Genomic DNA, 14,412 nt, shown 5'->3' with positions numbered 1-14,412 from the left:
CATGTGCCTCCTTTAGGGTTCAAGTTCATTCTTTTCCATGAAACCCACTCAAGGATCCAAAGGTTGCACCTTTACTCATCAAACCACCCATTTCATGGTTCAAAACTCACACCCTCAAGAACAATCATCAAAACCATTACTTTACAAATTTTTCAACAATATTTTCCCACCCACTAGACAAAAACCGTGGCATCAAAAGGAGAAAGGAAGGCTTTTGGGTCATCTTTTCCCAAGGTGAAGCTTACATCTTCAAGTTCACACATTTGACTCCAAGCTCCACCTTTTACCACCAAGAACGCTCCTTTAAACAAGAACACACATTCAAGAAAATGTTCAAGAGTTAGAGCTCATGAACACAAGAGAAAAAGATGAGATTTTTCAAGAAAAGTTTAGGAAACTTACACAAAAAATCAAGAGAACCAAGCACACAAGTGTTATTCTTCAAGAGAACTCAAGAACACAACTCCATGGCCCTTGGAGCTTCAAAAACCGTGGCTGTACATGAAGGAAATGACCACGAAAATTTGATTCACACCATAAAAATGGTATGGTTATGAAGAGGAGAGTGAGGGGAACAATCTTTGCGAAGGAGGTTTAGTGATTTGGAGAGGTTTTGGAGGAGAAATCTTAGAGAGAAGTGAGAGCAAGGTTTGAATTTCAAATTTTAGAGAGAGGTTGGAGGCTCAGAAATCTGAAGGGAGAAGGAAGGGATGGTTCCCTAATTAGGGGTGTCATGTCACTTTAGTGACACTTTGTCCTTTAGTGAGATCCGATGTAATTTTTATCTGAACCGTCGTCAAATTTTTTACCCGGAAACCTCCAAGACTCTAACTTTAAGTACTTAACATTAATTTTGTCTAATTATCATGTTCATAACTTAAAAATTTGATTAGTAGATCACAGATCCACTAACAGTTGTTTAATTGCACTGTAGTCTTTACCGGTGTTCTTAACTGTACTCGGATTTCATAATCTTCTTAACTTTAACATTATTGGTCTAATTATGACTTGTTAGGCATATATTGGTCTTTATTTCCATTTTCTCATCTTTTTCTCGTTCCGCGATTCTACCGGCTGCTTCTACAGCAGTGCAAAATACCCGGCAGAAGTGACTTTTCCAAAATATCTCAATATGGGTATTAAACTTCATCAAATCATATCCTAACCTCATTCATGATATTTATATCATTAGATTAGCTTTCTAACTATAATTTACTAACTTGGAGCTATTCTACTGACTATTAATACGTCAGCAGTCAAAATTAACAGATGAAAATTTATCTGTGCAAAATACCCTCAATATGGATATCAAAATTCTTAGAATTTCATCCTCATTCTATTTATGACCATAAAGTCCTCATCATAACCCTCTAATTTAAAAGTCATATAATTAGGGTTATTATAGTTAGTGACTAAACCGTCGTTGGATGATCATGTTGAGATATATTAGTCCCACATTGATTGGATGGGTAACTAATATGGCCTTTATAAGGCCTTGGGCACTCCCACCCCTTGAGCTAGCTTTTGGGGTGGTGACCTCAAGGTTCTTAACATGGTATCGGAGCCTCACCGTCCCCCGCTTTAAAAAGTGGAATTAAAATAAAAAAAAGCACAAAAGGGTAAACCAAAAATGGGCCTGTGCAATTTCCACGCTTCTAGCCTAAAAGACTCTTGCGTGAGGGGGCGTGTTGAGATATATTAGTCCCACATTGATTGGATGGGTAACTAATATGGCCTTTATAAGGCCTTGGGCACTCCCACCCCTTGAGCTAGCTTTTGAGGTGGTGACCTCAAGGTTCTTAACAAATCATTCCACGACAGTTTTTTGGTATTCAACAATGGTTTTGATTATTTCACGACGGTTTTTTGGCATTCCACGACGGTTTTGGGTTTATTGTATGACAGCTATTTTAGCATTCTACGACAATCTTGTTTTATTGGAAGTTAGGATGATGAGTGTCTTATTTTGGGTTCTAAATGTGAAGTATATGGTTGGATTGTAAAGCCTATGAAGCAATCAAATAGAATAATTTAGTTTTGCTCTTTCAATTTCTTTTCATGTTAAAAATCGTGAACTAAGTATTTTTGTTACATAATTCCGATCCATAGATATCCAAACGGTGCGAATGAAATATCCAATCCTATAATATAAATAAAGTGCAATGCTTCTCTCATGTTACATGAGATAACATTATCTTATGTAGAGACATGATTAGGTAGGTCCCACAATTAAAAGAAAGGGAAAAAAGTTTTCGATGTTACTTTAGACAACTTTGTCTAATGTTTATCGAAACGACGTCGTTTTGAGGTTGAAAAATTAAAAAATTAGAATGATAAGGACTATTATAACCCTGAAATAAATTAAAATTACAAAAAGACCATGATTTCCGTCCCAAAACGACGTCGTTTCGATGAACATTAGATAAAGTTATCTAAAGTAACTTTAGAAAAAACAAACCCTAAAAGAAAAGAAAAAAGAAAAAGAAATGTTGAATCGGATTTCGATGTGTGTACGTAAGATAAAATTTCTCATGTAACAAGATAAAAATATTTTCCATAAATAAAACCTAAGAGCTCATTTCATGCATTGCTTATATGTGTACGAGGACCTTTGTAATTTGATATTAGACCTTTATTTAACTCAAAAAATATTTTTATAAAAATTAAAGTATTTAAAAAGAGACTCAAACTAGTTCACCATTGATTTTATAGGTTTCGGACTAAATTGGCCGAATCTTGCTTCGTTAGCTTTTTGGGCTAGAGAGTAAAAGAGACTAGATAACTGGCCAGATCATCCGTTTTATAGTCGAATTAACAGTTTGGGTTTAATTCTTTTATTAATCATGATGCAAAAATGTCTTAAAGTCTAGAATCGAAGGCGAAAAAAAATAACGCAGTTTGAAATTCAATGTCTGCTTCAGTTAGAATATAAAATTGTAGTTTAAAAAAATTGAGTTGATAATATGTAATGGAATTACTTTTAAAGTTTAATTATCAACAAAAAATTTATCGTATTATTTACATACTTTAAAATAAACTCATTTTGAACATTGTAAAATGTAAATAAAATTGTTATTCAATTACTTTTATAAAAGTGAGAGGTTTGTGAAGATAAATTAGTAAAAATATCAATTTCCTTATATAATTTTTGGAAAAAGTATTTCTCCAGTCACTGGAGATAAAGTTATATCCAGTGAGTTCAAAAAAACGTCGTTTTAGGGTTATAAGATTAAAAAATTAAAATTATAAAAACTAATATAACCCTGCAATATATTAGAATTATAAAAATATCTTGATTTTCGACCGACATAATTTTGGATTCACCGGAAATAACTTATCTCCATTGACAGGAAAAAAATTTTACCCATAATTTTTTCTTCAAAAAGTTTCTTGATTTATAATATTCAATTTTTTTTTTGGTGAGGATATTCAAATTCATTAATTAAATAGATATGCCTTCAAAACTCACTCTCTCTTTTTCTTGGGTTTTTAATCTCTTTCAAAGCAATCGTATGAATAAGTTGTGGATTCTTCTATATTTTGTTTAGGGCGGAGGTTATACTTATTATCTCTTATTACTAAATCTTAACTATTGATTTATGTCAATATAACGGTTATAATTTATTGGGTCATACTTATTAATTAATTTTTAATTTTTAATAAATTATAACTAATAAGTTGACGGAAATGAACGATTATGATTTGATAGTAAGTTTAACCTTTTGGCAAAAGAATTATTGTCACTTTCTTTATTTGTAACAACCTTTTGCATTCATTCCCGAGGACACATGAAGCCATGAGTACAGCTGATAGAACTCCATCAATTATTGATTAAATTAGGAAATATCAAACATACAAGATTCATATAATCACTCGCAAGAGTAGGAGTGAGAGCAAACATACAGGATTCATATATAAAACATAAAATAAGAATAGCAACCCACACATACTTTCACACAATACCTCATATCTGCATGGTTCTCACCATCTTATTGCAACTACACTTGTACTTTTTTAAACATCCACTCTCATTCTATAATATCACACTCAGGTATGGGATGATGTGAATTTTGATGTAATGCAACAAGCATTTTTCCAAAGCACGACACCATCACCACCATTGCACTTTCTTAGTTCACTTTGCTGCAATCAATCCTTATTTCACCTTGATTTCCAGTTTTAACATTTATCCTTCCCATCTTAGTAATAGCATCAACAAAAGCACTCCTAAAAGCTTCTTCATTTGATGCATATAAGTTGACTAAATCCTTTGACCTTTCATCTGTGAACATCACCTGATCAGAAGTGCTTGGACCCATTCCTTGCTGCAGATTCTTGAAGTACTGATTATCAAATCTTTGAGGTGTGACAGGGTCCATGTCTACGGCGATTCTAGGATCAACTCCTAGAGGACACTCTTGTCTAAGCTGCGTGGCATATTGTAAATTTAGTGTTGGGTCAATTCTATTTGTGGTGCTGAAGTTGTAGATTCGTTTTGACATGACATTGCAATGAGCCCGTCCAATTGTATGTGCACCTAACACAAAACAAAATCATTTTCAGGCTCCTAGTAATATAAAAAAAAAAAAAATCAAAATGTTAAAAAGTACCGTTCAATCATTTGGTGAAAAGTGGCTTGATTAATAAAATAACAGCACCTTACAACTTTATGTTAGTGAAGTTTACCATATATTGGAATCATTTCTACAAGGGAGAGACCATTGGAGCTAAACGTGGAAATGAGCTGATCCAAATTGAAGTAATGTTGAGGAAGATGGTCTTCAACATTTGCAATAGTAGATATTCTCCCGTCACGCCTTCCCAATTCAACATTATAAAATGGTCCCCCAGTCTACATTATGCAATTGTCTCAAAAATTTGGATTACAAAACTAACTAATTTATCAATAACTTCACGTAGCAAATAAAAGTACTGCAAAAGTGAAATAATACCAAATTTATAACATCTCTGGTAGCAAGAGCAAGTATATCAGCACAAGAGACTTTGTTTGTGCACTGAGGATCACTATCAACTGCTGCTTTAGCTTGAATCACCGTGTCAAAGCCATCCTCAGCTAATGAAAGGTTAATAGGATTATCTTTCTCTGCTTGACCATTTGGAGATGCCAGCAAAATGGAAGCATCACAACCCTGTTTCAAAAGCCTAATAAATAAAAACCATGGAGTAATTAATGATATAAATGCTCCTTTGAGTAGATTGGTGAATGCAAAAAATGTTCAAGTCAGAGTTATTTGAATTGAATCAGCACTAAATAGTTTTGTGCGATAATCATTATGGTAATTAACATCATTTAAAACAAAACCATGCATGAAATAATGAAGAAGGCTTACATACCTGCACAAAGCAATCATGGAAGAAGAGTCGTAGAGTGGCAGGAGCAGTCGCAAAGGTCTCTTGGAACTTCTTCACCACAGCAGAGCGAACCAATTGTTCCACATTGGGGCATATATTGTTGTAGAAACCGAGAGTAAGGTCTGTTGGAACTTCTTCAAGTTGAGCAGAGCTTGTTTGTGCACTAGTTAAGAGAAGCAGCAAGGAAGATAAGACTACAACTAATCTAGGAGCTTCCATTACTAGTTGTTTTTTATTCTATTATGATTTGTTTCCAATGCTACAAATTGTAAGGTCTATATATATATATATATATATAGAGGCAGGATATTCTTACACTGGTGTAAGAGTTAGAAGTCTTACACTCAATCTTGACCATTGATCCACTTGTATCCAATGGCTCACATTACTAAAAAATTTGAGCCCTTAGATATAAATGGGATCAGTGGACAAGATTAAGAGTGTAACTTACACTGGTGTAAAATGATCCTAACCCATATATATATATATAGTTCGCATGTAATGACAAAGTGAGGATTGAAACTGAAGGTTATACTACATTGGAGAATGATTGGTAAGAATAAGAACAAAGGTCAGGTATCTTTCAAAAAAAAAAAAAAAAGAACAAAGGTCAGGTTCATTAACAGTGTGGCCACACACACTAGTATGTTGTTTGATAGAGGGTTGAAGGAGGAGTGCTTCATGCTTAGATGGCTTAAAAAATTCTTGACGTAGTGTAGCTAGCTAGCGCACTAAAGTAGTTATCAAAGTTGCATGAAGCATCAAGCTGCGTTGAGAATATGTTGAGGTGTTATTAGGAAGGCTGAAAGTTTAATGCTATATAATTACTAATAACGTATTGTTAATAAGCAATGCTAAGCACGTACTAGTAAGCAAGCACTAAAGGATATTGAATAGATGAGATAACGATCAAAGAAATATTGGGGATGGTTCAGATCATGCTTTAGAAACTGCAATTTGATATTTTTAATTATTTAGGAGTCAATTTTTATTTCTGTTTTAATGAATTGTTAGGTAGTGGACAGTTTATTTTTCTGTTTTAATGGGTAGTTATGTAGTGGCCAATTTTCTTTTCTGCTTTGATGAGAAGTTATGTAGTAGTGACTGACTAGTGAGCAGTTTTTTTTTATTATTTTGTTTTATAAGTTGTATTGTCATACATCAATCATATATGACTAGTTCATTTCTCAATTCTATTTTTCATGTCTGAAACCAACCGTTCTTAGCATGAGTGGTCTAATACAGTACTACGTGCTATAGCTCAAGTCAAGGAACCTAGGTTTAATCAGAGGTCCAAGCACGTGCTCTTAAGGATCAGCCCATAGGACAGTGTTGATAAGGCCAGTCCATAACAAACATCATATATAGTTCACATGTAATAACAAATTATGGATTGGAATTGAAGGTTATACTATACTGGAGAATGATTGGTGTGAATAAGGACAACGGTCAGGTTCATCAACAGCGTGGCCACATACACTAGTATGTTATTTGATAGAGGGTTGAAGGAGTCGTGCTTCATGCTCAGATGGCTTAAAAAATTATTGTTGTAGAGTATCATCAAGCTGAATTTAGTATGTGTTGAGTTGTTATTAGGAAGGCTGAAATAGATGAGATATTGAATTTGGTAAGCAAGCACGTACTGGGTTAAGCAAGCACTAAAGGATATTGAATAGATGAAGATAACGATTTTAGAAATTTTTGGGATGACTTGCAGATCTTGATTTCCCAAGAAGCAATTTATTTTATGGTTTCTATATTGCATCTTAATTTGAACAGTTATTTAGTACCATTTCTACGCCGTTTGATGATTATTAAAATAATATGTTCAGTTCATTACCTGGTGATTAAAGACTAGTTAAGGAAGATACTTTTGCAATGATTATAATGACATTATTTTAAGTCAATGAGCGTGCGAGCAAGCATATTACATGATATTTAATTGTCATGAATTCGACCTTGATACTGGATTTAATTTTGTTGCCGTTTACGATTAAAGTTTAGACTTTTACGTCAACGATTTATGATGCCCTGTCTGTGACCACTTCAGCAAAAATTGTATGACTTGCTATATTATGTTGGATGAAATTCACTCTAAAGAATAACAGTGTTTTGACAATTTTTGTTATATGTGAAATTATAAGGGGAAAAATCAAGAGGCTAAAGAGAGAAAAGTAGGGACTTTGACTATGTTGCCATGTTTTTCCAAAAATTACCTAAATGTCACGCTACTGCAAAATTTTGCCAAAATGTCACGGTGGTAAACTTGTTATCAATGGCAGCGAGTTCCAAATGCCATGTGGCACAAAACGATAGGCCACCAAACTCGCCGTCAGTGGCAATCAGTTTGTCTAAACTCGTTGCCACTAACTGCGAGTTTGGCAGTCTGTTATTTCATGACACGTGGCACAAAATTTTGTAAATTTTATCGTAAAATATTACGATCACGACAAGTATATCGGTCGTACAAGTAATAAAGTAATAAGTAGAGTTATTGTTCCCACAAGAATTGATCTATCAAGTATTAAGTTCACTACGCGACCAAAGTTGGATCAACCGTTAAAGTTGTTAGGAATATGATTTAAAATATAAAACTAAAACTGAATCTATCAAAGAACTATCAAGAACAAGAACAAAGAACTCAGATTCTCAAACGGATTAACTCTAATGATGCAAACGTAGCTAGGGTGTCGATTTCTCCAATTTTATCTAAATGAATCTACCATTTCCTGCAATTGGCTTTCAATCTCATGTTATTGACAATTCTTCAAGATTATTAAAACTCAATCCCTTGATGTTTCAATTTTTTACCCTATTAAGAACCCTAATCCCTTAATGATCCCGCCTAGGGTAAGCATTAAGAACGAAGAATCAAAAGAGTCATAGATTCCACGAGTCTATCATTATATCAAGCAAAATCTAGCAATTAATCAAGTCAGAATCCTACACCAGCATCCCAAATTAAAGCTAGTATCTTACAAAGAACGAAAACTAGAAAAGCCTTTTGCATCTAACAATATTTATTATGTCTTTGACTGTATTTAACGTTATTTAACATATTTTTTGGTCCTAAAGACATAACATATTTGACACTTAACAAATCATTCCCAGATTTGAACATTGATGTCCCCAGCAATGGATTAATTCAAAAATGTGGGAAATTCAAAAGTATAAATCTTGTGCCCAATGAATCATAAATAAAAGAACCAAACAGTGACTTAATCCATCAGTGATCATACTCAATAAAAACAACAAAATTCTAAGAACAAGCATCCAATCAAGCAGTTCTGAAAGCAAGCAGGTCATAGAACCACAACAAGAGATCTATCAATCAAGCACAGAGAACTGAATCTATATACACCCCTCACTGGAATCGCCATTTCACTCATCACTCAAGTGTATTATGGGGTAAATGTATCACTCAAACATTCACTAAATCAATACTACCATAGACTTGGTTATATTATCACTTTCCACAGTTAAGTAACATGCACAAAAGATCAAGAGGTCTTTACTCAGCTTGTAATGAGGCTTGGCTAATGGAAGAATAAACAAGGGAAAATGTGGCTAAAGTACTGGAAAGTAGACACAACAGGGCATAAACACAGTTAAATTTTCAGCTCACATTCATTTTCTTACTTTTTTCTTCTTTTTTCTTTTTCTGCCTTTTCTTTTCTTTTTCAACCCCAAAACTTTCTTTTTCTTTTTCATTTTCTCTTTCTTTTTCTTTTTCAATATATATTTTTTCGATACTTTTGCTTGCACAGAATTTAAAGGGACAACACAAAATATATTTTTTTATTCCCCATTTTTCAACCTTTGTTTTTACTCACATCATTTGACAGTTTTTTTCACCACCAAACAACGCATGATAGAATACCCATTCTAACCTTACCATGATAGATCTGCATTCTAATCCTAATACAGGTGGACATGTGTGTGAAGTGTCTAATCAAGACAATTGGTTATTCAGAAAGAAACATGTCTAGGCTCGAAGTGGTTAAACAAAGGATAACATAATGGGTGACTTTTTGGCTAAGTAGATAAACAAGAAAAAGTGTCTCAATCATATCAACAGTGCATATCATCAACCATTTAAAGGAGAAATTAAACAAGTTCTAGAGCATTTTCAACAGTGATGTGCACACCAAAAAGATAAATTTTCTATTTAAGCTCAAAAATCTCATGGCTATGGGTGTGCGATTCAGTTAACTGTGTTCTCTCAACCACTGAAACTGTAATCCTAGTATTCCTGCCAACTTTTTATACTTACTTAATTAGTGTTTATTCACAAAATCAAATCATGATATAAGCCATCACACTATGAATCACAGTCACTAAATAATTCCCCTATCAACTTTCTATTGGCACAATCCCAATTCATAATGCAAACCAATCAAAGGGGAAGGAAAGAAAAATGAAAAGAAAATAAAAGGAGAAGTAAAAATAAAGTTTCCCGTTTATCTGAAAAATTTTATAACTATGTGTGCGACAGGGATCATGACTATACTGAATGCTATTGTATGGACTATGGTGATGCGCCCCCATATCCAGATTTAGGCATTTGTTGTCCTTAGCCATAAGTCAAAGCGATAAACATCCAAAAGAAGTAACTGTGCAACAAAATAAGAAACATGTATCATCAAATAAAGGTCAACAGTAGTGTCAGAGTTAGGACCCACAACAGAGACGTGGGTAATAATGTCAAATACATCACCATGAATACCACTAATCAAAACAAAAAGAAAAAAGAAAATTAAAGTCTTAAAAAGAAGTGCTCCCATCAGTAGAGTAAGAGGCCTGATCATCCGCTGGTGGTGTCGCGACTGGAAGGGCTGGTAATCAAGATAGAAGTGGTCATAAAGTCGCTGAAATAACTGGGTGTTATACTGACACTGAGCCTGAAGCAACTGAAGCTAATCATGTGTTGGTGAATGTGTCGCACAACTCGTACTTGTCCTCCTGGGGGATAATGGGTTTCTTTGAGTCATCTCCCATTTAATCTCAAGCTGGGCAATGATATCCAGGAAGTACTCATAGTTTCCATGCTCCCGAACCCACCTAGGATATGGTATGTCAAAACTGCGCAGCAAGCACTCAAAATCACATGAAACTGTAGGATCATATTGAGTCTTCAAGATGCTCAGAATAGTCTGCGGGTCATATGGTACTAATGTCCCTCTAACATGGCTCATGTAGATGCGGTGGTCATGGTCGGCGTCCACAGAAAAAGCATTTGCAAAGAACTCCTATAAGATGATCTTGGAGGTTAGCCCCGAATAACACAGCTCCTGCTAGCCATGCCTCTGAATCTCAGCATCAATGTTGCTGGTCAAGTCTCCAGTGAGCTCCACCTGCTTCTCATGGACAATCCTGCTCTGGAGAATGACCTTATTATTGTTAGCGTGATCCGCTCTCCGAAAGCGAGTGGAATCAAAAGCCCTCTCTGCGGCACTAGAAGATGTGTCAGCAGTGCGCCTAGCTCTCTTGGGTGCCATAGCTGAAAATCAAAAAAATATCCAATCAGTGATAATATAGACATAGATAATTCCCAGATTTAGCATTGGTGCATAATTCAGGATGGAATCGTCAGCAAAATAGTCTAAGAAATCTTAACAAGTAGATAATTCCCAGATTTATCATGCAAGCATACCCCAAACAAATTTCCAACATATCCCACCAAAATTAAGCAGCCCAAGAAGCCAGTAAAAGCAAAAGCACATAGTCATGTTTCTAGCAAAAATTAATGTGCAAACAGATGAGTAAAGCATATTAATCACATTTATATAATCAGTATAGCAGGCATCTTAGCATATTCCCAAATCAATTTGATGTCCCATAAAATTAGAAGTTACATTTTATGAGTAACTCACTCACCCTCCATATTCTATTTCTAACACATGCTTACAGTTAATCCTAAAACAGACCCACTATCTATGAATAAGCACATGCACCAGTAAACTCAGAAAAATATCAACAGTGATTGCCACATGTGGACCAATCAGACGCATTCATGCAATAACCATAATCCAACTGCAATGAAGGTCTCAAGCAATTGCTCGGCAGTGGTAAGTCCAATTTTCAGACATCTCCCAAGTGCTTATCGATATCTAGGAAAATAAGTAGGGAGTATGAAACTTGTCTCAACATCATAACATCAAAATCATACATAAATACAAGCTTCAAATTTCAACTATGATCCACTTAACCAAGGCAACACCATTAAGCATGTCATAGATAATTGAGAGAAAATAGCGAAGATGTGTAACACCCCGTTCTAAAACCGGTTTGTTAACATCGCATTATGATATTAAGCGAAGTTATAATCACATGGGTTCAATTAAAATCCGGATAAATTTTTCATTTTAAAACATGCCGAATTTGTAATACCCAATTTCGTGATCATAACCGTATTACCTTGCGGAATCAGATAAATTAAGCTTAACATCATGTTCTTATTCCATTTTTAAACCATTAATTTACTTCCTATTTATTTCACAACTTCTACTATATTGTAGGATTCTTCATTAGCTACGCGTGGGTTCAAACCGCGCTCAAATCGGAGCACCGTAGCCAAAGTTATGCATTTTCTAAGAAAAGGGTGCGAAACCTCCAGAACCCCCGCGCCCGCAGCGTGAGATCCACGCCCAGAGCGTGGGAAAACAGAAAGTTGACGCCCCAAGCGTGGATCTGGCGCCCCAAGCGTGGATGCTACTATCTGATCTCGTAATTTGGCGCCCCAAACGTGAATCTGGCGCCCCAGGTGCCATCCACAGGGCTGGGTGACCCAAAACAAGGTCATTTAACCTACCTATGGTTTTCCACTCATAACTTGAGCTATACTCACTCAAATTACACCATTTTGGTCTCTATGGAAAGCTAAGAGAAATGTCTACAACTTCCATAGAGACATCAAAGTCCAATTCCATCACATTGGGTGTGAAAATTGGTCAAACGGACAGGATGTATTTGTTTTCTCAACATTTCCCAATTTAGCACTAGGTACCTAATTTAGTTTCTAGTTCAACAATCCAATACTTAATGAACATACATATATTAAACTTAAAGTACTCATCAATTACAAATCATGTTCATTACAATTCATGGAACTTAGCTTACAAAACATTATGATCATTCCCTTGGCTCCCATCAACAAAAGAGATGACCAAAGTCATGAGCATAGGCTAAGTCCATTCCAATATACAAATCATACATCTATCAATGGTCTATGATTTACAATCCTATACATGTGAGCTACAAAACAACATGTATAATATCAAAATATAGGATCCTCATGCATATGCTAATCCATATATGGCCACTTGCCACTGGTGGCTCCTGCAGCATCCTTACCTGAAAGGGGGTCCCCACAACACGGGGTGAGATATACCAATATATCCAGTAAACCAGAGGTCCTTGGAGCATCTCTCCACCCCACAGTTCCATATCAGTGTAATAGCAATAACAATAATAATGCAGTAAATACATATCTATGCAAAGTGCAAAACATCTCCAGGAGAAATCCCTCGAGCTCTCAAGCTGTCCTAAGGAAACTCAGATGCAAATAGTCCTACTGGCCAGCTAACTACCAAGTATGATTTACGCATCGTCATGCAACATACCACATAGGGAAACACCATCCTATGCCACACCAAATGCATACACATACGTATAACAAAGCATTACACTATTTTATTGCATTTATATACACAATCACAACCTCTACCCTTTCAGGGCTTGGTGGAACAGTCAAGGGAATTACACCCAAGGTCCGAAGGGTTACCTCAATGCTTCAGTCAACCTTTGTTCACCACCAACAGGTTCCACAGTCAGTCAATTACAATACTTCACTTCTCAAACAAAACCTATCCAATGGAGCTAATTAAGCTCCATAGCTTGCTCCAATGGTTGATCACTAACGGTTGGTCCAAATGCCTCAATCCTAGAGAACACCAAGGCATAATCAACAACCAACCAAACCAAACCATTTATTAACAATGCAAGAAATCCAATATCCAACATCATATTCTTGCAATTTTACAAATATACTCATTTAGCTATCTAAGCTCATTTTCACCGATTAAACGCCGTTCCTAGCATTTTTCACAACATGCTCTAAGTTCCATTCTTCCTAGAACATAGCTAATTTAACAACATTTCATCAAAAACCCTAAAACACTATTCATAAACCCTAACTCATGCAATTTCAAGGAATCATGAGGTTCAAGGGTTAGAATCTTACCACCAATGGTCACACAACCAAGGATTGATGGTTCCTCAAGCTTCAATGGAGGTTGAAGCACTCAAAACCCCAAATTTCACCAAATGGGCGAATTTTTGAGAGCCAATATCCCTCTCCACAATGCTCCCCACTCAAAACAAATCTAGGATTATGAAAGAGGGGAAGATTTAGAGTGGTTTAGGCTTTGGAATCACTCCAATCGGTTGGGATTTGCTCCCTCCTCTCTCTCTCTCTCTCTCTCTCCCTTTCTCCTCCTTCTCCTTCTTCTTCTTTTCTTCTCTTCTGGCTCGACGGGTTGCTGGGGGGAAATGGGTTTTCTTTAGTTACTTTATCACTTAACATAGGTTAAGTGGTAACATGTGGGTATTGGTTCATCTATCTATTCAACTCCATTAATTACTAAACTTTACCCAAAAGTCTGGAATATTATTCTAGGAATATTTATATTTATATTTTTATATTTTGGGTACTTTTGCCTACACCCATTAATACCCCTTAATTTTCACTGAGTACACATTTTAACTCCAAAGTGACTCAGATTCATTTAATTAAGCCTTATACTTAATTTTACTCACTAAAACATGCTCAATTATTTAATTACATGCTATTTGCTAATTAATTAGGTTAGGGCTATTATAAGATGCATAACCAAATAATCCATGCCACAGTTGATCAGTCACAACTATATGGTATCACTGAACATATCAAGAAACCAGTAAATGCATGAGCTATTCGAACAATAACATCCACTGCAAGTCAAGAAACTAATTCGAGAATTGGTGAATTCTATTTGACAG

General features: G+C 35.4%; 1 protein-coding gene across 2 annotated transcripts; it reads right to left on the bottom strand.

Moving 5' to 3' along the window:
• Nucleotides 1-4,130: 4,130 nt before the first annotated feature.
• Nucleotides 4,131-12,567, bottom strand: LOC133297856 (peroxidase 45-like). Of its 2 annotated transcripts, XM_061497077.1 has the most exons (5): nucleotides 12,540-12,567; nucleotides 5,356-5,567; nucleotides 4,953-5,150; nucleotides 4,687-4,852; nucleotides 4,131-4,537 (listed from the first exon to the last, which is right to left on the bottom strand). In XM_061497077.1, exons 1-5 carry the CDS (start codon nucleotides 12,565-12,567, stop codon nucleotides 4,131-4,133), a joined length of 1,011 nt encoding a protein of 336 aa, XP_061353061.1. The 2 variants fall into 2 exon arrangements, with proteins under 2 accessions (XP_061353061.1, XP_061353062.1); XM_061497078.1 differs by lacking the exon at nucleotides 12,540-12,567 and having other exon boundaries at nucleotides 5,356-5,592.
• Nucleotides 12,568-14,412: the final 1,845 nt, after the last annotated feature.

This window comes from Gastrolobium bilobum, unplaced genomic scaffold (genome assembly GCF_033153095.1).
Source record: "Gastrolobium bilobum isolate Gb01-03AN ecotype WA unplaced genomic scaffold, APGP_CSIRO_Gbil_v1 utg14577, whole genome shotgun sequence".
NCBI classification, from domain to species: domain Eukaryota; kingdom Viridiplantae; phylum Streptophyta; class Magnoliopsida; order Fabales; family Fabaceae; genus Gastrolobium; species Gastrolobium bilobum.
The sequence above is the reverse complement of the archived record's forward strand: the minus strand, read 5'-3'. Positions and strand labels throughout refer to the sequence as shown.